At 43.4% G+C, this 23,356-nt stretch overlaps 1 protein-coding gene across 2 annotated transcripts in view; it reads right to left on the reverse strand.

Moving 5' to 3' along the window:
• The window catches only part of NCKAP1L (NCK associated protein 1 like), a 40,998-nt gene that overhangs the window by 11,285 nt on the left and 6,357 nt on the right, over positions 1-23,356 (reverse strand). For both annotated transcript variants that reach the window (XM_032420946.1, XM_032420947.1), the window contains exons 4-26: positions 20,275-20,331; positions 19,635-19,777; positions 18,593-18,683; positions 18,365-18,502; positions 17,503-17,551; positions 17,248-17,404; positions 14,364-14,420; positions 14,003-14,099; positions 13,340-13,449; positions 13,046-13,178; positions 12,560-12,641; positions 12,319-12,377; positions 11,759-11,904; positions 10,496-10,628; positions 10,090-10,209; positions 7,859-8,004; positions 7,429-7,560; positions 6,105-6,323; positions 4,204-4,334; positions 1,430-1,527; positions 1,206-1,299; positions 968-1,050; positions 587-667 (exon numbers count right to left, since the gene is read on the reverse strand). In XM_032420946.1, coding sequence (XP_032276837.1) covers positions 587-667; positions 968-1,050; positions 1,206-1,299; positions 1,430-1,527; positions 4,204-4,334; positions 6,105-6,323; positions 7,429-7,560; positions 7,859-8,004; positions 10,090-10,209; positions 10,496-10,628; positions 11,759-11,904; positions 12,319-12,377; positions 12,560-12,641; positions 13,046-13,178; positions 13,340-13,449; positions 14,003-14,099; positions 14,364-14,420; positions 17,248-17,404; positions 17,503-17,551; positions 18,365-18,502; positions 18,593-18,683; positions 19,635-19,777; positions 20,275-20,331 — 2,556 coding nt within the window. The remainder of the gene's footprint in view (positions 1-586; positions 668-967; positions 1,051-1,205; positions 1,300-1,429; positions 1,528-4,203; positions 4,335-6,104; positions 6,324-7,428; positions 7,561-7,858; positions 8,005-10,089; positions 10,210-10,495; positions 10,629-11,758; positions 11,905-12,318; positions 12,378-12,559; positions 12,642-13,045; positions 13,179-13,339; positions 13,450-14,002; positions 14,100-14,363; positions 14,421-17,247; positions 17,405-17,502; positions 17,552-18,364; positions 18,503-18,592; positions 18,684-19,634; positions 19,778-20,274; positions 20,332-23,356) is intronic.

The raw sequence follows: 23,356 nt of genomic DNA on the forward strand, positions 1-23,356 counted from the left end.
ATCTTTTTACAAAGAAGTACCTAAGCTCCTGACTGAAGAGGGGACTTGTTTGCACGTGGGTCAGTATCTAATTTGCACACTTTAGGTGGATACTTTCCTAGATCTTAGCTTTTTTTTTTTTTTTTAGATTTTATTTATTTATTTGACAGAGAGAGAGACAGCGAGAGAGGGAACACAAGCAGGGAGAGTGTGAGAGGCAGAAGCAGGCTTCCCGCCGAGCAGGGGCTCAATCCCAGGGCCCTGGGATCATGACCCGAGCGGAAGGCAGAGACGCCCAACGGCTGAGCCACCCAGGCGCCCCGACCTTAGCTTTTTCCAGTAACGTTTCCCCAACTTTCATAGGTCGGCCAGGCTTCCATGTCTCTCCATCCCCTCGTGTCTCCCCAGCTCTGCCCTCTCTCTCCAAGAATACTGTCTGACCAGTGCTCCTCTCTCCACAAAATCTCCCCCAGTGCTTTCCTATTCAAATGCTGGCTCGTCTCCCTACAGTATTCCTCAGAGCACCCCCTCCCTTATAAGATCCTGGCTACATCCTTTTCAACAAGAAAAATCTCCCAAGTGGATCCTACTTCGCACTGTTCTATACCTTGATGTCTGTGTCTGGAGTGACAAACTCCTTCAGGCACTCAATGGGACCCATAAGAAATGGGCAGTGAGAGGAGAACACCTGGAAGAGAGAGAAGAGAAGTGAGTCCCCAGGACAGCGCCAGTACCTTCAGAGATAGATGGAAACAAACAAAAAAAGGCCTCAACTTAGATAAGGACCCAGCCAGCCTCCCACACTATCCCTCTCATCGTGCCCCTCGGTGTCCTCCACTCGTCTATCCCCAGAGATTTTCCAGGACCTCTCCCAAATTAAGTTCCTCCTTTCTCCTCAATGCTCACCACACGTTTCCACGACTTCTCATACAAACCCCACCTTCAGAGGAGTCTGTGATTCTGGGGCAGCCCCTTCCCCCCAACTCACCTCCCGAAGTCCCTCTTGGGCCATGGCCCTAAAAGTGAGGATAACTCCAATGATGGTCATGCGCTTCAGCACATTATCAGCCCCTGAGGAGAACGAAGACCGTTACGGAAGTAGAACTTAGGAGAATACTGATGGTTTTGCTTCCGCAGACCCAGCCTATCCCCCAGATCTCCCCCCAAACCCCTGTCATCCGCAAGGCCGTTCCCACAGTTCCTTCTCCCATTAGGGAGGTGCTCACCTATCAGCTGGGGCAGCAGAGAAGCCATCAAATCTGCCTTGCTAAAGTTGGATCTGATCTGAACAAGTACATCCATATTCTCCACCACCAGCTTCTGCAGCCAGGACACAGAGACATTAAGCAGGAAAAGACAAAACTGTGGTAGCTCTTCCCCCCCGGGGGGTCTCCTACTTCTACCCCTTCCCCAGGCCTGGCTTCCACCCCAGGCCTGGCTTCCACAGTACCTTCAGCTCCACAATCTGAGAGGTCACGTGCCACATCAGGTTCTCACTCAGGAACTTCATGCCATAAGGGCCCAAGAGTTCAGCCAAGGCCCGCATCTCTGCAAGAGAGTTACAGAGGTCCCAGGGGGCTTAGGGGCCACTGGGGCATTTCCACCACAGGTAGAGAGTACTTTGAACATTTACAATGTCTTTCATCCAGGAAAGGAAGTGGGAAGTTGGGGAGCAAAAGTGGCCTGAAGTCCTACATTCAGGTGACAGGTCTGGCCTGCCTATGAGACAAATCACCGTCTCCCCTCTGGTACGCACGCAAAGATTTCCCACAAATGATATTTACTTTACGTTCTTCTAGGAATCTATACTTTTCCAAGTCCCTTCATGTGGTACCTGGGTTGCTCTTGCTGGGCTAGCTGTACTAACTTTATCAGATGTAAGACCTTAAACAAGTCACTGATTCTTTCTGAGCCTCGATTTACTTCTCTGTAAAATGAAGAAATTAGTATCTGCACTGAATACTTCACAGAGTTGATATGAGAGTAAATAAGATACCATTATAAAAACCTTAGAAACTTATAAAGATATTTATGATTAAAGGATTACTGTTATGATAATTATTGACAGCCCTCTGAAGTATATGGCACATCATTCTGGTTTAACAGACATGGGAGAATTAAGTGCTTGTCCAAGGTCATTTAACCAAGTCAAGGGCTGGTACCTGAAACCTAGCACGATGTCCTACTGCCCCTTACTGTAGGTACCACAACTGGTTCCTTGTCTAAGGTTTGGGGTTTTCTATGCTCCCCCTTCCACTTCCCTCACTGTCCAAATTTTCCTCTCCTTGAGCTACGTTTTCTTTTTCATAATCAACACACAACCCCAGAATCCCAGCTGTTTTTTCCTCTGAATCCTTCTTCCTCTGGCCTGCCCAGATGCCTTATGGGTCCCTACCCATCCTGCTTCTGGCCCTTTGTGAAGTAAATGAAACCTGCCTGGGGAAATCCCCTGTTAGAAACACTAGAGACAAATCCAAAAAGGAAGGAGCTCCAGCGATGATCTTTGGCCATGGGCCATCCCAGCAGAGAAAACCATAAATGACCAAAAGTAACCACAAGAGACCAGTAGCAGAAAAGTGAGTTTAACATAGTCAATAAGAGGTCAGAGGGGAAAGAAATCGAGAAGCACCCTCTCGTCCTTGAAGGCAGGACCAGTTGATCTAGGGCTCCACCAAGGACAGAGGAAGTGGAACTGGTCAGAGCCCTGTTTGGATGAAATACGACACATTTTTGGTCTCTCCTATTTACAGTAGGAAGAACTGAGCTGAGAATTAGAAAAAAGACTTCCCACCTGGTCGACTCGCTAATGCTAAAATCGCTGACAGGAAGAAGAGCGGAACTGCCTGCCCTAGAGAGAAGACACACTGATCCACCAGTTTGGATCCGCCAATCCTCCTTACTCTAGTCTTCTCAACTCCAGGCTAGTAACCCTGGGGCATCCTCCTCTTTCCATCTATCTATTTTTACAGTAGCATTGCCCCATCACCATGGTAACTCAGGGAAATTGGGGTGGGGGTGGTAGAAGGGGGAACCAGCCTTACCTCCTGCTGCTCATCAGTTGTCAGCAAGACCTAAAGCTGATTTTAGATGCTGCCTACAGTTTGTGGGTGGAGTTGATGAGAGGCTGAAGCCTCCAACAGGCAAAGAGTAGGGTCAGCTTACTGATGGAGTCCGAATGAGGGTAAGAAGAAGATGGAGCTGGACAACAGAACTGTGTATTCTTTCATAACACCTCCCCCCACACCAAGGAAAGGGAAGAATGGAGAAGGCAGGGTCATGGAAACATCCCCCACCTGCCCCAGACACCATGCAGGATCCATGATTTATATGGAGGTGAGAGGAAGGAGGAAGCAATACGATAGTTCATCAATCAGTCAGTAACACAAATCCATTAAAAAGGATCTGTATGGCTGCCAGCCCTCTTTAAAAAAGAGAATGACTCCCAGCTCATTTACTCCACAATTCTTACCTGCTGGCCTTGAGACACCAAAGCACTTCTACAAAATGGGAAGCAGCACTACATATGATTAAGCACCCAGGTTCTAGAATTTGACTGCCTTGAGTTAAAATCCCAGTTCTAGCATTTATGAATGGGTAACCTTAGGCAAGCTCCTTAACCTCTCTGTGTCTCTGCGTCCTCATCTGTAAAATGGGGGTAATGAGAGTACCTATCTCAAAGCCATTGTGAGGATTAAAGGAATTAATACACGTGAACCATTCAGAACTTAGCCCACAATGAATGTCATCTATTATTTTATCATCATTGTTATATATTAGCAATCCAAGCTCTGGCTAAGTAAGGCCCTAAAATTTATCCCTAAGAAAGAAGATGCTATGACATCAGACCACTATTTAATAATTCCAAATATCAGAATGTCCTCCTTACATTTATCTTTTACCCTTCATTATATGTCCCACTCTTTATTCTGCATGGAAATGGAAAATATTCACCACCCTTCCAAGAATAAACCCTTTCAGTGACTTGAGTGCCCTTGCCTAGCTCCTACCTCCCTTCATTTTCCCTCTCCACCTGCCACCCCCAGGCCACTCCTCAATTCTGGGCCTCGCTTAGGATCCTTTTATTGTTCCTAACATGTAATCTCACAGAGATGCTGAGGAGCATACAGAATGAGCCTCTGGGAAGGTAGGAGAATTTAGATGAGTTCTATAGTACTGAGGGGAAAGGCTCAGCTCCTTGACAAGGAGACCAGGCCCTGGACTCACCAGAGATGTCAGAGAACTCCTCTGCACTGAAGTTCTGCTCCCCCTCTCTGGGAAGGCTGATGAAGGCCTGCATGGCTGGGGAGAGGATGATGGTCCCACTGCTCGCCTGTCTAAGCAGACTTTCTAGGTACCTACAGGATTGGCCAAGAAAACACACAAGATTAGCATTCAATACTTTCTCCATAGCTCCCTACCACTACCACTGGGCTAGGGAAGAGAAACTCTGCCAAAGGCTGGGGTGGGGAGAAGAGACTCAAAGAAGACAGTAAAACACTCTAATTAACACCCCAAGCTATTGGCTCAAAAACAACTGGCAGTAATGTAATTCCACTTCTCCTCCAATCTACAGGTTATTTCACTGGGCTGTCAAATGTAACAGTGTGCACTCCCCTCCCTCAGCCCCTGCTCTTTTTCCAACTATTCTCTCCCCCCCTCACCCTTGGCCTTTCTCTGTCAGGTAAGACAAGCCCAAACTGATGAGAAAAAAAATTCCTACTAATTGGGGTCCTTTGAAACATACTTAGCCTCAACCTCCCCAGTGAGAATGTTGGACTGAGAACCTAGGATTCTGGAAGCGGATCCTAAGTCAAACCTCCTGGACAGACAGAAGCCTTGTGAACACTGGTCATCTGGTCTCCAGATATTACCCCCTGACGTCCGGGGAAGCTTTGGTCTCTAACCACTGTCAGCAAAGGAGGGCTTGGCCAACCCGTGCCACTCACCCAGCCACTAGCTCTGGGCCTAGGTCCTACAGAAGTCACGAGCTAACCACAGGTGGGCCAAACCCAGCCATCAAAGGTAAGTTTATTTTTTTCTTTTAATTTGAATTTGTTGTCAAAATTTTGAAACTGGGAGATTTTACATTAAAAATAAGGTTCTAGTGGGGCAGTGATCAGGTGGAGGTCAGAGGTGGCTGCCCCCATCAGAGGAGCATGCCCTCTTTAACGGCTCAGTCTTCACCTAACCCACAACATCCATTTACCTTTTCTGACAGGCCCTGTTGGCATTTTTACTTGCAAACTTTGTCTCGGTCTTTCCCCAACTCGGGGTTCTTTGCAGCCTGGCGCCTGCTGAGCTGATATTGGAATAAGAGCGCCACCCAGTGGCTTGGGGAGGTAGGAATCCAGCTCCTTTCCATCCTCAAAATCTCTAAGGAAACATTGCTAATTCCTACTTCCTCTGGTTTTGGAGAGGAGGCCTCCTTCCTATTAAAAACAATCTGCTAGACTTGACATGGTCATGTCAGAGGTGAGGTGATAGTATTCTGGAGATATGGTGTTAGACAGAATAGTCTTCAGGGAGAGAAGCTGGACAAAAAAGAGACATAAAAGAACTTCAGAAAGAGGAAGAGAGAGCATTTGAAATTAAAACAGTGAGAATCCAGAAAAGGAAGATTAGGAACTGGAGATTAAGAGGAAAAAGGTCAGGGGCACCTGGGTGGCTCAGTTGGTTAAGCGTCCAACTCTTGATTTCGGCTCAGGTCATGATCTCAGGGTCATGATCTCAGGTCGCGGGATTAAACACTGTATTGGGCTCCGCGCTCAGTGGGGAGTCTGTTTGGGACTCCCCCTCTCCCTCTGCCCCTCCCCCCACTTGCACGAAAGCACACCCGCAGGCTCTCTCTCTCTTTCTCTCTCTCTGAAATAAATAAATAAATCTTAAAAAAAAAGGAGGAAAAAGGTTGCTAAAGAGTAGATGAATGGATGTTACATGGAAGGTCCCCCGTGGACAGAAGGGGATCTGGGTTTGCCCCCACTTACTGCTCTAGTCCTCAAGCAGAAACAAGCCTCTGGGGGCCTATGACCCTGGGAACTAAAATGCCTGGACCCGAGTTCTGACCAGGTAAAGGAAAAAGGGCTAACAAAGAGGTAAGGCGGTGGAAGAGGATAAGCAACACTGACCAATTTGTGTAGAGAGTGGTGATCGTCTGTTCTCCACACGAATCCAGTGGCTGTGTCTGCTGGAGGAGGGCATTGCGGATGACTCTAGAAACATCTGCACCCACAAACTGGGCCAGTGACTGTATGAAACTGATATACGCTTTGACTCCTGCCAACAGCTCAGAAGGCCTTGCAATCTCCTGGGTCGTGGCGTTGTAGCCAGCCAGCCACACAATGGCTCTGGGGGACAAAAATCATAATCACAGTCATAATATTAAACACGGTAACAGCACACTTATACTGTGTTCCAGGCGCTGTGCTATGATTTAACTACATGCAATATCTCCTTTAAATCTCATAGCAACCCAATAAGGTAGGTACATTTATCGTTCCTGCCCTGCTCAAACCCTGCCAAGGCCCCCCATCTCACTCAGAATAAAAGTCAAAGTGCTTACGATGACACAGAAACACCTACACGGTCTGCCACTCCCCCAAGCTCTCTAATCTCACATACGACCCATCTGCCCCTGGCTCCTGCTCCAGCCCTACTGGCCTCCCCTTTATCCCCTAAACATTCCAGGCAGGCTCCCACCTCAGAGCCTTTGCACTGGCTAGTTCCTCTACCTAGAATGCTTTCCCCAGATAGTCACACACTTGGCTTCCTCAATTCCTTCAGGAGTTTACTCAAATGTCACTTTCTCAAGCAGGCCTTCCCTGGCAACTTGAGTGAATATACTACATATTCCAAAACAAAACACAGAAGACTAGGGGATTATTCAAAATAATTCTTCCCCTCATTTCCCCTAATTGCTGACTGTAGTGGTCAATTCCAATATCAGGAATGTTCCTCCTACTTCAGGGGGCAATGGAAAGAGAGGCACAGTGGAAGGAAGGGAATCTATTTTATCGAAACCTATTTATGGCAGGAACTTAGAACTCACTGTTTATTACCTTTCCTTCTGTACCAATTCTCAATTACGAGTAATTCTCATTATAAGGTAAATATCATTATCCTTATTTACAGGGTCAGAAACTAAGGCTCAAACAAGTCAGAACCCCTGCTCCAGGGTCTTAGCCGAGGGCCAGGATGTCAACACAGGTCTGCTGACTGCAAAAGTCCCGCTCACTCTACTAAGCCAGTGGTGATCAATTCTGGTTGTTTCCCAAAACCACCTATAGAAGTGTCAGACCCTTCTTGTCAGTGGATTTTAATAAAGATACTTGAGACCTATGCCAGATCGACTGTATCAGAATGACCACCAAGATGAATCAGGTGAATCTAACAGAACCCAACTTTCAGAACGATCATACTAGCCCAACGCAGAAGACAATGAAAGAGTGGTACCTGTTGAGTCGGGCCTCCAGATGGCTGCTGAGATACTCAGAAGGGAAGATGGTGTGTTCAAACACAGAGAAGCTGTGTACGTGATTCATTGTCAGTGCCAATTCTGTCAAGTTTAAGTGTAGCTTGTCCATGCTGGGAAGTTGAGAAAGTAAAATGAGCCTTGATTACGGGTCTGGCACTACGTGCTAGTATCTGGGAAGGATTTGTCAGGCCCGTGACCCTTAGACCCTTTCATCTTCTAGGACTCCTAGACCGGTACCTACGGATGCTGCCTTCAAAGGCAAAGGAGGAAATTCACACGTAAGTGCTTCTCCCTCTCTGTCATTCCCCACCACCACCTCCACGTCCTCTTGCTGTATCACCTTCCCTCTTCCCTGTTCTCCCTTCTTTGAGGAGTGCCCACCTGGCCCTCAAGGGCCCAGGTCCTCACTTGGTGACAATGCTGCGGTTCTTCCGGTGACTCTCAGCTCCTGGCTTGTCCCTCTCGGGCTCTCCCTTTCTGGGGGTCTGCTTCTGCTTCATGGTTTTCTTATTCTTGGCCTTGCTGATGGTAGTGGCACAGTGCTTAGGTAGAAGCTGTAGGACAAACACAAGCAAGTAGAGAAATGAGATTCCTTCCTAGACAGAACTGACAAGAATCCCATCTAACAGGCCCTCCATTAATGTCTCTTCTTTCATTTGTCTACCTTTCTCTCTCTTTCCTTCCAGCATCTCTTTCTCTAATGGGGGCCCATTTGAACTGCACCCACTTCTTTCAGTTTTCACTAAATATCCCTCAAGGTTAGGGCTCAAAGTCTCAAAATGGCAGTGTCTTTTATGGATCAGATCATCAAGTCCCCACCCACATCCTGAGAGAGAGTCTGTCCTGATGGAAAAATTCAAGTAAAAGGATAGGATCTAAGAGCTCCACTCAACTGCACTTTCTTGGATCTTCCAACCTGAGGAGACAGTTGGTTTTTGCTTGTATGGAAAAACCATCTACAATTCATCATGTTCTGTCCCATGGAATCAGCTACCCATACTAGCACAGCCCGCCAGAGACTCAGAGCTCACAACATGACCAGCACTGTCTTTCCACTTTTTTTTTTTTTTTACAAGATAGTATATTTCTTGCTAGTTAGTTTAAACACCAATTCTGCATCCCTTCTCTTCACCGAGATACCCAGTCATCTGCACAGAAAATGTAAGATAGAATTATATATTCTGGTATCTCCTTCAAGGTAATCATCTTAGAATTCTCTCCATTTAACCCAATGCTGCTGAGCATGTGCAAAGCATGTGTGGAAACTCTCCATTCAGAATTACTCTCAGAACAGCGTAAGAGCCGTGAGAAAACTGGTTTTGTTACTTCACAGTCACACTAAAAGATGTGACACTAAAGATATGTCAGCCCTGAAATGGTGCCAAAATGTCTGTGGTTGATTCTGAAAGTAGTAAAAGACGTAACTCCATTAGTAATGGCAACATCACCAATTATTTTTTGGAAATGATAACTTTGGAGGGGGCGATACTCACTTGGTTGCAAAAGTTCTGGTGTGTGTGAAAACAATTACTCATATCATGTTTTCGTCATCCTTGATAGAGCACTGAGCAAATCTCTTTAACTGTGTCCCTTGCATGTAGTAGGAATTCAAATTGAGTGATGAGTATACTCATAATCGTACTTGTTTGCCTATATTCTTTGCATTCATTTTTTAAATTTCTTTCTAACATGTATTTGTATTCCTTTTTCCCTTAAATCAGGACATTCCCCAAGGGCAGGGATTGTGTAAATTCCTTCTGGGGCCCATCCCAAAACCCAGCACAGAGCTTCGTGCCCAGTAAGTACCAAATAATATAGCAACTAACATCTGTTGAGAGTCGTGTACTAAATATTTAACATACTCAACTTCATTTCATCTCTATGATACCTCTACAAAGGAACAATTTTTATCCACATTTTACATATGAGAAGATGGAAGGTTATGTAAGTAATAATATTAACTGTCCATATGTATACACAACACACACACACACATCCTGGCTCATCCTTCTCCCAAAGTTGCTACAAAGCCTGACTCAAACCCAGGAAGGGTGGGTAGTCTAGGAAACCTAAAAGACTCCAGGGCAACAGCAGAAGCAGCTCCTAATTTTCAAATTTTCTGAGATTTAGATTGAGCTCGTCGTGACCAGGTGCTGTGAGTCAGTCAAGGGAAGGGAGAGAGGGGAAAACAAGCAGATAAGGACAAGAAAGCAGCCCTGAGGATAAACACAGAGGAGAGGTCTGGAAATGGTTACGGAGCCCCAGATCAGGGTGCAGATGGACAGAAAGGTGAGACAAGACGGGTGATGTTGGGGGGCCACCGTCCTAACTATATGTACACAGGGCAGAGAGAGGAGGGGAAAGAAATCAGAAAGTTAACTCATCTCTCAGAACTCTTCAAATGACAGCACTGATTTTGCTGGTGTACAGCTGTTCAAATAAGAGTATTTTTAGATACATCCATCTAGTCCCGAGGGAGCAAAGACTGAAGGGTTACACCAAGAAAAGAAACCTGCCATAAACTCAAGTACACAAAAGCCCTAGCCCTACTTGGGAGAAAAGGTTAGAGAACTTGGCGTTTGAGAGAAAGACAAGGTAAACAGAGGGAAACTGAATCAGAGACAGAAGTCTGAGCCTACCTGCTCGCTCAGGTTTCGTTGTTCAGCACAGATCTCCAGGACACAATTGCTGGTCTGCTTGGCCAACTCTTCCAGGAAGGAGTTGCAGTGATGAAGGCTGTGGTTCTTCAGGTGGGGGTACTTTGGGAAAGAGGAAGCAAGGAAGAAATTGTCATCACCAAGACAGCCACTTCTTCCTCATAATCTGCTCTGATCCCCTGGCCTGAGCCACCACTCCTTCTACAGAAGAAGAAACTCAGACCCAGAGAGAGGACACATTCTACATCAAGCTGAGACATTTAGGGACACGTGTCACATACCTATGTACCCTTTTTACGACCAAAACCAGCGCTTGGAATTGTGTTTTGGGGAATAAGGATGAGATGTGATTAGAGGGATGGCAGGGCTTGGCATCCAGGGTACGCACCTCCTCTGGGCACATCTCATGAGTGCAGTGGACAAAATGAGCACAAATCAGGGGGAAAGCGATGGCATAGCGCAACATGGAAGGTTCCTCCAGGGTCATAGCAAACATCTTCTCGAAGGTGCGGAGATGGAAGCTGCAGAAAAAGGGGAAGGAGACTTAGAACCAAGGTTCTAAGATTGAGGTGCTGCTCCCTTTGAGGTGGAAAGAATATCCATTCTTTCAACAAATATTCATTGATTTTCACCCCTCCCTCCTTCATTTCCATACACTTGTTTGTTTGTTTGTTTTTTGAGTAAGCTCTACGCCCCACATGGGACTTGAACTCATAAACCCAAGATCAAGAGTCATATGCTCTATCAACTGAGCCAGCCAGGTGCACCACATTTCCCTACTCTTAAGGTAGACAGGAAACCAAGAAACTTAACCCTTTTAGACTTTTATACTGGACCCCATGGCAGTTTAGTGCTAATCTTCTTCCCTTCCCTTGTACAAAATCTGCTATTCTTCCCTCAGAACCTCTATGTGATTTGGGCCATTCTTCCTAATTTAGAAGTCCTTGAGTAATACTAATCCACATGCCTCCCAAATTTTCCCCACTCAGGCTCCAGAAAACTTTCTCAGGTTAATTCCATGTTGCTAATCTTTCCTCAACCCTATAGCCTCTCAACATCATGCACTCTTTATACACTTTCTTATGTTTGCAATTAATATGTTGATGTCCTTTTCACATGTGAGTGTTGTATCTCCCCACCAGTACTGAATGCAGAGAGCAGAGTCAACATCTTGTGTTGTTTGTTTGATCTACCAAAGGATAGAGTTATGTACAACAGTGGTCACTTGATAAATGCTGAATGATACCTAAGGAAGACAAACTAAGTTTCATTCTCCAAAGGCCCTAGTCTCCAGCTCTCTCAATTATTTTCAGCTCTCTCTACTAAAATTCCACATTTCTCATGTCTCTTTTAAATCACAATGTCCCAAGAATAAAAAGAAGCTAAAGAAGGTTCCAAAGAGAACAGTGTGGGAAAAGCCATAGTGGTGAATTATCCCAGATAATTATCCTAAAGAAAGCCAAAACAAAAGGAAACCATCCTCAAATTCCTATCAGTTGGTAGAAGCTGGAATGAGTGGGTTCGAGCACCTGCGTCTAAGGAGGTCTCAAAGAAAAAAGGTTTTCCCATCTGTAGGAAGGAATTGCTGTTCTCCACAGAGGCCAGGAAAGAGATCAGGTCAAATGATAAAGTGCTCTGAATGAGGACATACCAGAAAGTAGACAAGTCAGAAGTTTCCACCAGTATATTCTCTACTGAGTCCAGCATTCGGGAGTGAAAGACAATGAGATTCATCACCTTGGCTAAGTCAGCGTTCTCGTGCAGGTGCAAGGGAGCCTTAGCCACACTGGTATATGCCTATGGTTGGAGTCAGAAAAATGGTGGAGAAGAACAAGATAAATGAGAAGTACTGCCTGCTTTGGAGCTACAGTTCGGCTAGGGTTTGTCCTGCTAATCAGCAATTTTCTTTTCTTTTTTTTTAAGATTTTATTTATTTATTTGAGATAGAGAGAGGGAGAGAGAGGGAGTGAGAGCATAAGCAAGGGGAGCGGCAGGCAGAGGGAGAGGGAGAAGCAGGCTCCCCACTGAGCAGAGAGCCCGACCTGAGCCAAAGGCAGATGCTTAACCCACTGAGCCACCCAGGTGCCCCTCAATCAGCAGCTTTCAATGTTGAATCACTCTATACAGGAGAGATTAGGAAATAAAAGGAGAAGGAATTGTTGCAGAGGAAGAACCCTCAGAATGGGAAACCATTAACAGGAACAGACCTACCTGTAGACGGAACCAGTCCAGCCTCAAACCAGAGAATTCAAATTTCTCTCCACTCTCAACTGTAAGAAAAACAGAAGTTTAAAAGAAAAATAAGAAAACAGCACCCTATATCCAACTCCACAGAAGGGTAGATCCTTTTCAAAGTCATCTTGTCCTATTCCCTGGCTCGAGATCAGTATTTCTAGAACAAAAGATGTTCACCCTTATATAGACCTTTCCTCCTCCATGTCCCTCCAATTACCTTGTTTGAGATTCAAGGAGGAGAGAGTACTGACGAATGAGGACATTATAATGGACTCCTCCTCAGGACACACAGACAGGTTCTAAAAGAGAAGTTGGAGTTGCCATCAAGTGGGTAGAGGTTCCACCAGGATAGAAACAAGGACCACAAGGCTCACTCAGTACATGAAGGTACAAGAACTGCTAAGCGCCAAAAACAGAAGGAGCTAAGCAAGAGATGGAGGGAACTCCCTGGCTTCCCTGCCATGCTAACACCCAATTTCTCTTTATTTTTCTCTTCTATTTTTATGTAGCTTCATGTAGGAGGAAAAGAAAAAGACTACGGAGATTATTAGTCTTTTTTTTCCCCCTTTTAACAAATGTAGAGAGGAAAATCGGGCTTTTTGACATATAATCTACGGAGCATGAAATTCAGCCACGGTGGTCCCCAAGGGGAAATGACTGGGGATTGCCCTGACATTTCCAAAGTAGAGGCAATTGAACTTACTTGAATGATGTCACTGAGTACAAGAGCATCAAATCTAGCCAGGTATTGGAGGTGGTATTGCTGTATCACTTTGATGTGTCTTCGGACCAGAGCCCTAATCTCCTCCAACAAGAAAAGCAGTTCTGCAATGCTCCTGCAAAGTCGAGCATGAGAACAGGGAGATTGTGAGACTCGAAATATCAACTGAGACAAAGGCAGTGCAGACACTGAGACCTCCTGAGATCACTGGATGTCTCCCTGTCCCTTCCCCCAGTCCATCAAAGGTCAAGATTCTTAACCATGTCGAGTACTAACGAGTCAGCATAGTCCTCAGGGGTCTTTGTCTTGGTGACGTTTTCTGTGTGGCGAACCAGCCAGGTGACCTCATCACGAATGAAGGACAGGGCCATGAAAACATAAAGGGCCTAAGGAGAGGACAGGGACTATGAGAATTTTCAACCGGAAAAACAGATTTCAAAGCACAGAGAACTATCATGATAGTACGCATATGGATACAATTGTGTAGCCCCATCAGCAATAGTGTCCAAAAATAAACCCAGAGACCCACAAAAAACCATATGAAACAGAATCAGACATGTACATATGTTGACATTAGCTCATAGCCGATACTTTTTCAGCCCTATTGAATCTTAGAAATATTTACTAGGCATTTCTGTGGTTTGGGAAAAAAAAAAAAAAGCAAGCTCTGTCTTCAATTAGTTCACACTCAAATAGAGGATAAGACAAGTACACAAATAGCTATGATATACTAGCCCCTGATGGTGCTCAAAAAAGAGAACCAAAAAGTTTCAGGGTACTCCGAGAAGATTCAAGGGAATCAGCATATACATATACAAAGAGATCACGGAAGACTCAGAAATGCAAAAACCCATGAATGCCAAGTCACTCCCCCCCCCCCAATAGAGCCTTTTATCATTGGTCATCATGCCCCTGCCAACATTTCTTCTTTCCTCTTGCCTTGGGACCCAGTAGTCCTGGCTCGTCAGTTAACACGCTCTCCAGCTCCTTCACTGCCATCCGCAGAAATTGGCGCCGCTGACAGTGAAACTGGCCACTAAGGAAAGAAAGTGGAAACTAGAGAATAATGCCTCTCCCATCCTTAAAAGTCCTCCTAAGGCATTTAGGAAGGGGTGTCAGGTAGGAAGAACGTTCAATGCTACAGTTAGACTCGGTAAGAAAACATACGAAACTGTGGGGCAGCTGCAAGCTCTTGGGTTGAAGCAATAAAGCTGTACAGAGACCCGGGGTGGCTTAGGTGAGAACAAAGGAGGGATTCCTATTCCAACCCCCCTTTGGAGAGCCCATTCCCCACCTTTACCTGTTCGCAATTACATATTCCTTGCTTTCCTTTATGTCTGCCACTCTCTTGCCATACCTGGGGATTGACACGAGCACAGCAGCGTTGGCCACCCCGCCGATTAGAGGCCTTGTCCCACCTTCCCAGTCCTGAGAGACTCCAAACTACAGCCTATGTACGGGAAGCATGGGCAGCCCTCACTAGCAGGATCTTTGCAAACCCGACTTTCCCCCCTGGCCTATTAATCAGAGGCTCACAGAACTTAGAGATTATCCAGTTCTCATCACTGTTTTGCAGATGAAGAAAATAATCTCTAGGGAAGAGAAATGACTAGCCAGGGGTTACATAGGGTTTTAGTGGCAAAGCTGGGACTGGACTTCTCGTCCTGTCCCAAGGCTGTTGCCTTGACACCATGAGGCCGAAGTACTCTTCCAGGTTGGAGGGAAATAAAAGAGGCAGAGCATCACTCCAGCCTACCTTGGATCCCACCTATCTCCTCTTAGAATTTGCCTTTATCAGTTATCTCTTTGTCACTTTAATCTCTCCCTCTCGGCTGGTCTTCCAACACGTGAGTTCAAAGCCTCCCTTATCCCCGAAAGACCTTCACTTGGCCCTGACATTCTACTAAACTTTCCCATTCTCCCACACTACCAAACTCCTCCAAAGAGACACCTAAACGCTTTTTACTTCCTCACCTTTCACTGACCCCTGAATCCCACAAGGTCTTTGACACTAAAATACTACTCTTTCTAAAGTCAATGTGAACGGCTGAATCACCAGATGGCCTTTTCATTGCTCTGTTTGTCTATAATATTTGACTCTCCTGACCATATCTCTTTTTTTTCTACTAGTGATCCATGCTCAAAACTCCCACATTACCTTAGGCTCTGTGTGCTCCCTGTGTTCCTTATATCTGTCTCCTCTTGTCCAGCATCACTCTTGCCACTGCATTAGTCAAACTTCATAACCTGTCTTTTGCCTCCTCCAAACCACTCCCTTATTGAACTTGGCACAGAATCAAAGAAATTTAGGGTTGGAAAGTATCCTAATTAAATCAGGATTCAACTTCACGGCATTCCTGGGAGATAATTATTTCAACCTCTACATCATATGATGGAAAGTGACAGGATTAAGAGTCAAAAAATCTGGAATTATTTCCTAATTCCATATTAACTGAGTGACATTGAGATTGAGCTCCATCTTCTCATCTGTAACAAAATATATTAATACTTATACCTGAGTATAAGTAACATAAAGATCAAATTAGATCATTTATGCCAAACAACTCCCTACACTATAAATTTTACATGTTAGTTGTTGTTCTTAGTGATAGGGAACTGAACCTCTTCAAACATGCCTTCCATTCCTTAAAAGCAATAATCATTAGAAAGTTTTATAGGTATGTAGAAATGGATATAGATATAGACCCAAATCCACCCCTGTAACTTGTAATTATTAATCTTAGATTTACTCTCTCTTAACTCTGACAATGATTTTTTTTTATGATAATACCCAGTTGTTGAGAGTATGAGGAATAAGTATTCTCATAGACTGTAGATAGTAATACATCTGTTTGGAAGGCAATTTGGTAGGAGCTATTAGAATTTGAAATATGCGGGGGCGCCTGGGTGGCTAAGTCGGTTAAGCGTCTGCCTTCAGCTCAGGTCATGATCTCAGGGTCCTGGGATGGAGCCCTGTGTTGGGCTCCCTGCTCAGCGGGAAGTCTGCTTGTCCCTTTGTCCCTCCCCCCACTTGTGCCCTTGTTCTCTCTCTCTCAAATAAATAAATGGAATCTTTTAAAAAAATTAAAATGAAATAAAATAAAATTTGAAATATGCATACCCTTTACCCCAGCAATTCTAATTCTGAGAATCTACCTTATAGAAATGTTCACAAAGATATATGTCTAAGAATGTTCATTATAGCATTGTTTGTAATGATTTTTTTTAATGTTTTTATTGTTATGTTAATCCCCATACATTACATCATTAGTTTTAGATATAGTGTTCCACGATTCATTGTTTGTGCATAACACCCAGTGCTCCATGCAGAACGTGCCCTCCTCAATACCCATCACCAGGCTAACCCATCCTCCCACCCCCCTGTAATGATATTTTTTAAAAAGGAAACAGTCTCAACTATGCCTCAAATAAAAAACAAAGAAAGAAAAGTGGAAACAGTTCAAATGTCCATCATAGGGGATTAGGTAAATAAATTACGTTTCAACCACATAACAGAATACTATTCAACTGTTAAAAAGAATAAGTCTCTATAGACTGATATGCACAGATATCCAAAATAGAGTAAGTGAAAAAAAGCAAACTGCAGAACATAATGTAGAGTGTGGATCCACTGCTCTTTAAAAATTGCTTATATAAGGTTGAAAATACATGCACATCTTTACATGTTTATATATACACATAGGCATCTGGAGGATATACACCAAACTATTCTGGGAGATGAGACTGTAGTCAACTTCCACTTTGTATTTTGTACATGTTTGGATTTTAGTTTACAACTATAAAAAATAATGAAGGTATTTGACCCCTTCCTCAATCCAACACCTCCTTCTCTTTATAGTTCTCAATCCTTCCCGTCAAAAACGTCTTAAAAGAGTTACTTATTAAATTTGTTATCTCCCATTTGCTTCTAAACCCACCACAACCCAGCTTTCAACCTCAGCACTCAAATGAAGTTGTCCACAGGAAGGACCCTGAGACCATCTTTATAGCCAAATCCAATGAACATTTTTCAGTCCTCGCTTTCTTTGACCTGTCAATGTCATCTAACGTAGATAACTGATCCTTTCTCCTAAGAATACTTTCTTCCCTGGATTTCTGTCTTCCCTCTCCTCAAGACCCCTAAGAAACTCTCACGATAAGATCAGCTGGCTCTTGTGTCTCACCCTTTCCAGCTGCTCAGTAAGTCCTCGGTGACCTTGTGCACCTGGAGCACGTCCTCCCGGATGAGGGTGATGTACAGGGAGCCCTGCAGACACAGCTTCCACAGCTTCTGGCACTGGCTGTTGGAGTTGAGGCAGCCGTTACAAAGAAGAAACCCAACTGCAGGTGGGTGAAACAGTGCAGAGGAAGACTTTTAGAATTTTCTATCCATGTACACTGCTGCTTCATCGATTCCCACCTCATCCCACAAAACTTACTGATAATCCAGCGCTCCATCACTTCCACAGACAGGTACTCACAGGCCATCTGTGAGAAGGGAGGCAGAGATGGTCAAGCTGTTATTGAACTTGGTCTCCCCCTAAAGACTAAGGCCATCAAGACAAGGGCAGTCAAGCTAGAATTTAAGTGCCAAAACCAACTTTTATTTTGCCAGACTGGATCAGGGCACTGTGATAAGCCAGTAGCTGGGGAACCTGCCAATAATAGAGGTGAGGCAACCAGAAGTGGGCTGAGGAAAAACAAATGCAGTTGAGAAAAGGAAGAGGAAGTTGGGCTGGAAGTCAGGACAAATAAAAGGTTTAATATAACTTCTCTTCAACAGTTCAGAAAAGCTCAAAATACTCAAAACATTCTCATGATTTCTCCCTCCTTTGGATTCTTTTACCACTTAAAGTGGAAATCACTCATTTGGCATTTCTCATTCATCTTGTACCATCCCTTATATTTTTATGACTATATGGCATATATTCCCTTACAAGACTCTAAGTTCTTTAAGCATGGATGTTGGGCCCATAGTAATTGAACAAAAATATGTGTTAATTGACACCTATGTTCAAGTTCCTGCTAGGCTGAATAGTGTCTAATGCCTCACTTTCATCTACCCATTCATTCTATGATTAGTTATTACATTCTTTCTATGGGCAAGCACACACTAATCCTGGTCCAAACAAAAGCTCCAACCCAACCATGATTTTTAGCTACAAGAGGTGATCAACTTAGATGCACATCCTAGAAGAGGCTTAAAGCACTCTTAGAGATGCTATTTCCTGAAAGCACCCTCTACAGAGATGGCCTTGGCAAAGAGAATGCCATCACTGACAAGAGGAGAAGGGAACGTACTGTGTCTGAATTAGCAGGGTTGATCATGGCTGGGGGGCTGCTGATGAGACTCAGCAGCTGGGCACTGCGCCACTGCTCAGCCCCCTGGTTCCTCCTGACGAAAAGGAAATGCAAAGAGAGGAGGGCTTCACTCACAGCCTGTGGGGAGAAACAAATGAATCCTTAGTGTCAATGATGAGGATGATATACTTCCGCTGGAGGAATTCCCCACTCGCTCAAGGAACTTGCCTTTGTGTGAGGCCCAAACTCCTCTGTCAGCTTCTTCAGAGGGTGGTCATACTCTAAGACCATCTGCCCCAGACGGGCAAAACTGGGGTCACTGGAAGAAAGCATAGGCAAGAATAGTTACAGGTCTCCCTTAACCATGATGTAAACTCTTGTGTTTGCATGTAGGATAAAGACATGTGCATAGGCTGGCATTCCCCTCCACCTCCAAAGATATCTATACTGAACTGTGAATTACATATATGGATAACCCATTCCAGGCCCAAGTGCATTAAGCTATTAGATAGAACTACATAATTTGGGGCAGGTCCATGAAAGTTTCTTCCTTGTAAGCACCCAAAATGGTGTTGAACACATGATAGGTACTCTATGAATTCATGTTGATTAGTCATAATTCGAGTGATATGCCTAGACCCAAATTTGTATACAACCCAAAAAGATATATATACATTTAAAGCTAATGGGTAAGGCATGTGCCTAGGTATTCATGTAGACACATGGGAATACACATCATACATAGAACAATGTGTCACAGCCTCCTCTGATCCCTCTGGTCTTCATTTTTTCAGCCCTTAAATACTTTTATTATTTGCACTAATGGAGGGGCACAGAATTTCAGATAATCCAAAATCCATTTATATTTGGCTTCAAATGTATTATCGTACATTACTTACCTCTAATGGCTTTACCTTGCTAATATTATTCTTACCAATACTTAAAAAAAAAAAAAAAAAACTTTCATTTCCTTTTACAATAACCTGAAAAGCACCATGGAAGCCAGCCCAGGATTAAAAACTGATCAGACACAATGCAAATTGGATAATCCACTAGCAGATATTCAAGAGTTAACTATATGTAAAAGTGCAGTATACTTGTTGATGTGTATGCCATTATAAGTATTTAAAGTGTTTTTATTTTGCCTGGGTCATCATGTAGATTACAGGTTCTCAAGTGAGAAAACATGGCTTCTATTTCCTTTGCATCCACCTTGTACCTCATACCACCATGTATGAGATTCTTCATTTCCTATATCCCCTTCACTCACCCATGCCCATGCAGCATCTCATGGGCACAGTTGTACATGCCGATGAGGATTCGGCGGTCCTCAATCCGTGACAGAAGTAAAATAACTGAGGTGTAAGTCACAATCAAGTCCAGGTAACTCCGAGTGAAGTCAAAGTTGAGATTCTACAAGGAAAATACATAGGAACCCAAGAATAGTAAGGTCATTTAATCCCCATTTCACCAACCATTACAGATAGTGCCAAATAGACTTTGAAAGGGTCTCTTTAGAAGGAAGACTGGCAGGATGGAAAATTCAGAAGGAGAACATTGGAACAACAGTCAGGGGTTAAAAGTGAGCTCAAGATACAAAAAGGCCAGGAGATATGGTAGCATCTGGAGGTTAGAAGAGGTGCAATAAGAACATTTTTGTGTAATTTTTATATTAAATCATACTTCTGATTTACTTAACACATATATACTTTAACTTTAGCACTTGATATAAAAGAATTACAGTCCTAGAATGAATAATACAGTATATTATATTATATTATATTATATTATATTTTATATTATAATCCTGAAGGAATAGCCATTCTTCCAGTCCCTTCCCAACCCACACTGTCCCAACCAAGACCTTTTCTATGGCTCTGAGGATAGAAGAGAATTACAAAGAATCTTACAATATCAAAATGGCACTGGCAGGCATCAATGGTGTTGAGAAGTTCATATACATGATCCTGGGGGTAGAATTGGAAATGAGAATGAATAAAGGATAAAGAGAAGATGACATGTACTACCAGAATTTTAAGGGAAAGGTTCTCTCCCTTATAGGTCCTAGACAGCCACCAAATAACATAAGGGAAACATTGCTGAATAGAGGGAGTTCCTTCTCAGAAAGCCAGCAGTGGACCCCTATCAAGCTTACCCTACCATATGCTCATGTTTCCAAAGGCACAAGTCACTACTATATTATGCACACTCTCTGATTTTATCATCCCAGTTCCCCTTCCTCCACAAAAAAAGATTATAAAATGAAGATCATCTGATAGGCTCTTTCTTTTTTTTATTTTATTTAAATTCAATAATTAACATATAATGCATTATTAGTTTCAGAAGTAGAGTTCAGTGATTCATCAGTTGTATATAACATCCCATGCTCATTACATCACATGCCTTCCTTGAAGCTCATCACCCAGTTACCCCATCCCCCTACCCCCCTCCCCTCCAGCAACCCTCAGTTTGTTTCCTATGGTTAAGAGTCTCTTATGGTTTGTCTCCCTCTCTGATTTCATCTTGTTTTATTTTTCCCTCCCTTCCTCTATGCTCCTCTGTTTTGTTTCTTAAATTCCACATATGAGTGAAATCCTATGATAATTGTCTTTCTCTGATTGACTTATTTCGCTTAGCATAATACCTTCTAGTTCCATCTACAACATTGCAAATGGCAAGATTTCTTTTTTTTTTTTTTTGATTGCTGAGTAATAGTCCACTGTGTTTTATCCCACATCTTCTTTCTCCATTCATCTGTTGATGGACATCTGGGCTCTTTCCATAGTTTGGCTATTGTGGACATTGTTGCTATAAACATTGGGGTGTAGGTGCCCCTTCGGATCACTACATTTGTATCTTTGGGGTAAATACGCAATAGTACAATTGCTGGGTCACAGGGTAGCTCTATTTTTAACTTTTTGTGGAACCTCCATACTGTTTTCCAGAGTGGCTGTACCAGCTTGCATTCCCACCAGCAGTGTAAGAGGGTTCCCCTTTCTCCGCATCCTCTTATAGGCTCTTTCTAAGATACCAGAAATCAGGCCCATTTTTATTGATGAATCCCAAAGTTTGTTCTTGGATTCCATCTCCTGCTCTCAGAAATTAATCATTAACAAGTGGGAATACTACCCAATTTTCTATGTGTTTCTATTTACTGACCACCTACTATGTGCTAAATACTTACAGGTCATTTGTATATACTTCCTTTAACCCTCATTCCAGTGTGATAGGGATTTTTTTCTTTTCATACATAATTTTACCTAAATAAATATGCGGTTTTATTGTGGATACCTCCCTCCCCCTGACATTAGCACCCACCCTCCATCCTGTGCCAACCCCCAGGTAAACCAGTTTAACAACCCAGTATGGCCTTTCTTAATTTTCTCCCTATTTATACAATCCTATTCAGATAGAGAGGGGAAAAAAGAAAGAGCTAGAGAGACAGGTTTTTGATCATCACTTGTGTTAGAAAACTGAGATAATATTGTACTCTTCTTGCCATATTGCTTTTCTCATTCAACCTTACCTGCTGAAAGTCCTCCAAGTCATCTGGTAGAACACTAAAGCACTTCTTTTTAATGGCCACATAATAGCCCATGATATGGCCAATTCATTCAGCCTTTTTCTCACTAATGGACATTTGCTTTGTTCCCAATTCCTGGCCTATCCTTTGTTCCCTATTCCTGCCATATTGGTACTTTCATTTTTACAAAAGCAGAACTGCTAGATCAAAAAGTATATATATTTTTATTTTAAAAATACGTTGCCAAAGACTTGAGCAGATCTTTACAATAACAAATATACAAATGGCCAATAAGCAAATGAAAAGATGTTCAACAAGATTAGTCGTCAGGGAAATGCAAATTAAAACAACAAGATACCATCATATACCCATGAGAATGGCTAAAAGTTAAGTCTGATAATAGTAAGTGCTGATAAAAATGGGGAACAACTGGAATACTAATATATTGCTGACAAGAAGAGAAAATGGAACAATGACTTTGGGAAAAAGTTTGGCAGTTTCCTATAAAATTAAACACACACATACCATTTGATTTAGCAATTCAACTTCTAAATTATTTACCCAAGTGAAATGAAAAATACGTTCCCACAATGATTTGTACTCAAATGTATATAGCATCTTGTGCATAATGGCCAAAAATATGCATAATGGACACAACCCAAATGTCCATCAACAGGTAAATGGATAAATTGTATCCATACAATGGAATAGTACTCAACAAAAATAGCAAATGAGGGTGCCTGGGTGGCTCAGTTGGTTAAGCGACTGCCTTTGGCTCGGGTCACGATCCCTGAGTCCCAGGATCGAGTCCCCCATCAGGCTCCCTGCTCAGCAGGGAGTCTGCTTCTCCCTCTGACCCTACCCCTCTTGTGGTCTCTCTCTCTCTCTCTCTCTCAAAGAAATAAATAAAATCTTCTTAAAAACATAGGAATTGAATTGTAGTTACATGAAACAGCAAAGATAAATCTCAAAAACATTATACTGAGTGAAAGAAACCAGACATAAAGGAATGCATACTGTATAAATTCTAATTATATGAACCTCTAGAAAAGAGAAGAAAATTCTAATTTAGAAAGCACATTAATGGTTGCCTACAGGAAGCGGGAAGACTGCTTCTCCCTCTCCCACTCCCCCTGCTTGTGTTCCCTCTCTCACTGTGTCTCTCTCTGTCAAATAAATAAATAAAATCTTTAAAAAAAAAAAAAATGGTTGCCTAGGACCAGAGGTTGGGGAGGCAGGGATTGACTGAGGAAAAAAAGGCTCAGAGAACATTTGGAGGTGATGGAAATTTTCTTTCTTTTTTTTTTTTAAGATTTTATTTATTTATTCATGAGAGACAGAGAGAGAGAGGCAGAGGGAGAAGCAGGCTCCCTGCTCAGCAGGGAGCCCGATGTGGGGCTCCATACCAGGACCCCAGGATCATGACCTGAGCTGAAGGCAGACGCTTAACTGCCTGAGCCACCCAGGCA

This window comes from Phoca vitulina, unplaced genomic scaffold, assembly GCF_004348235.1.
Source record: "Phoca vitulina isolate PV1807 unplaced genomic scaffold, GSC_HSeal_1.0 scaffold23, whole genome shotgun sequence".
Classification (NCBI taxonomy): Eukaryota; Metazoa; Chordata; class Mammalia; order Carnivora; family Phocidae; genus Phoca; species Phoca vitulina.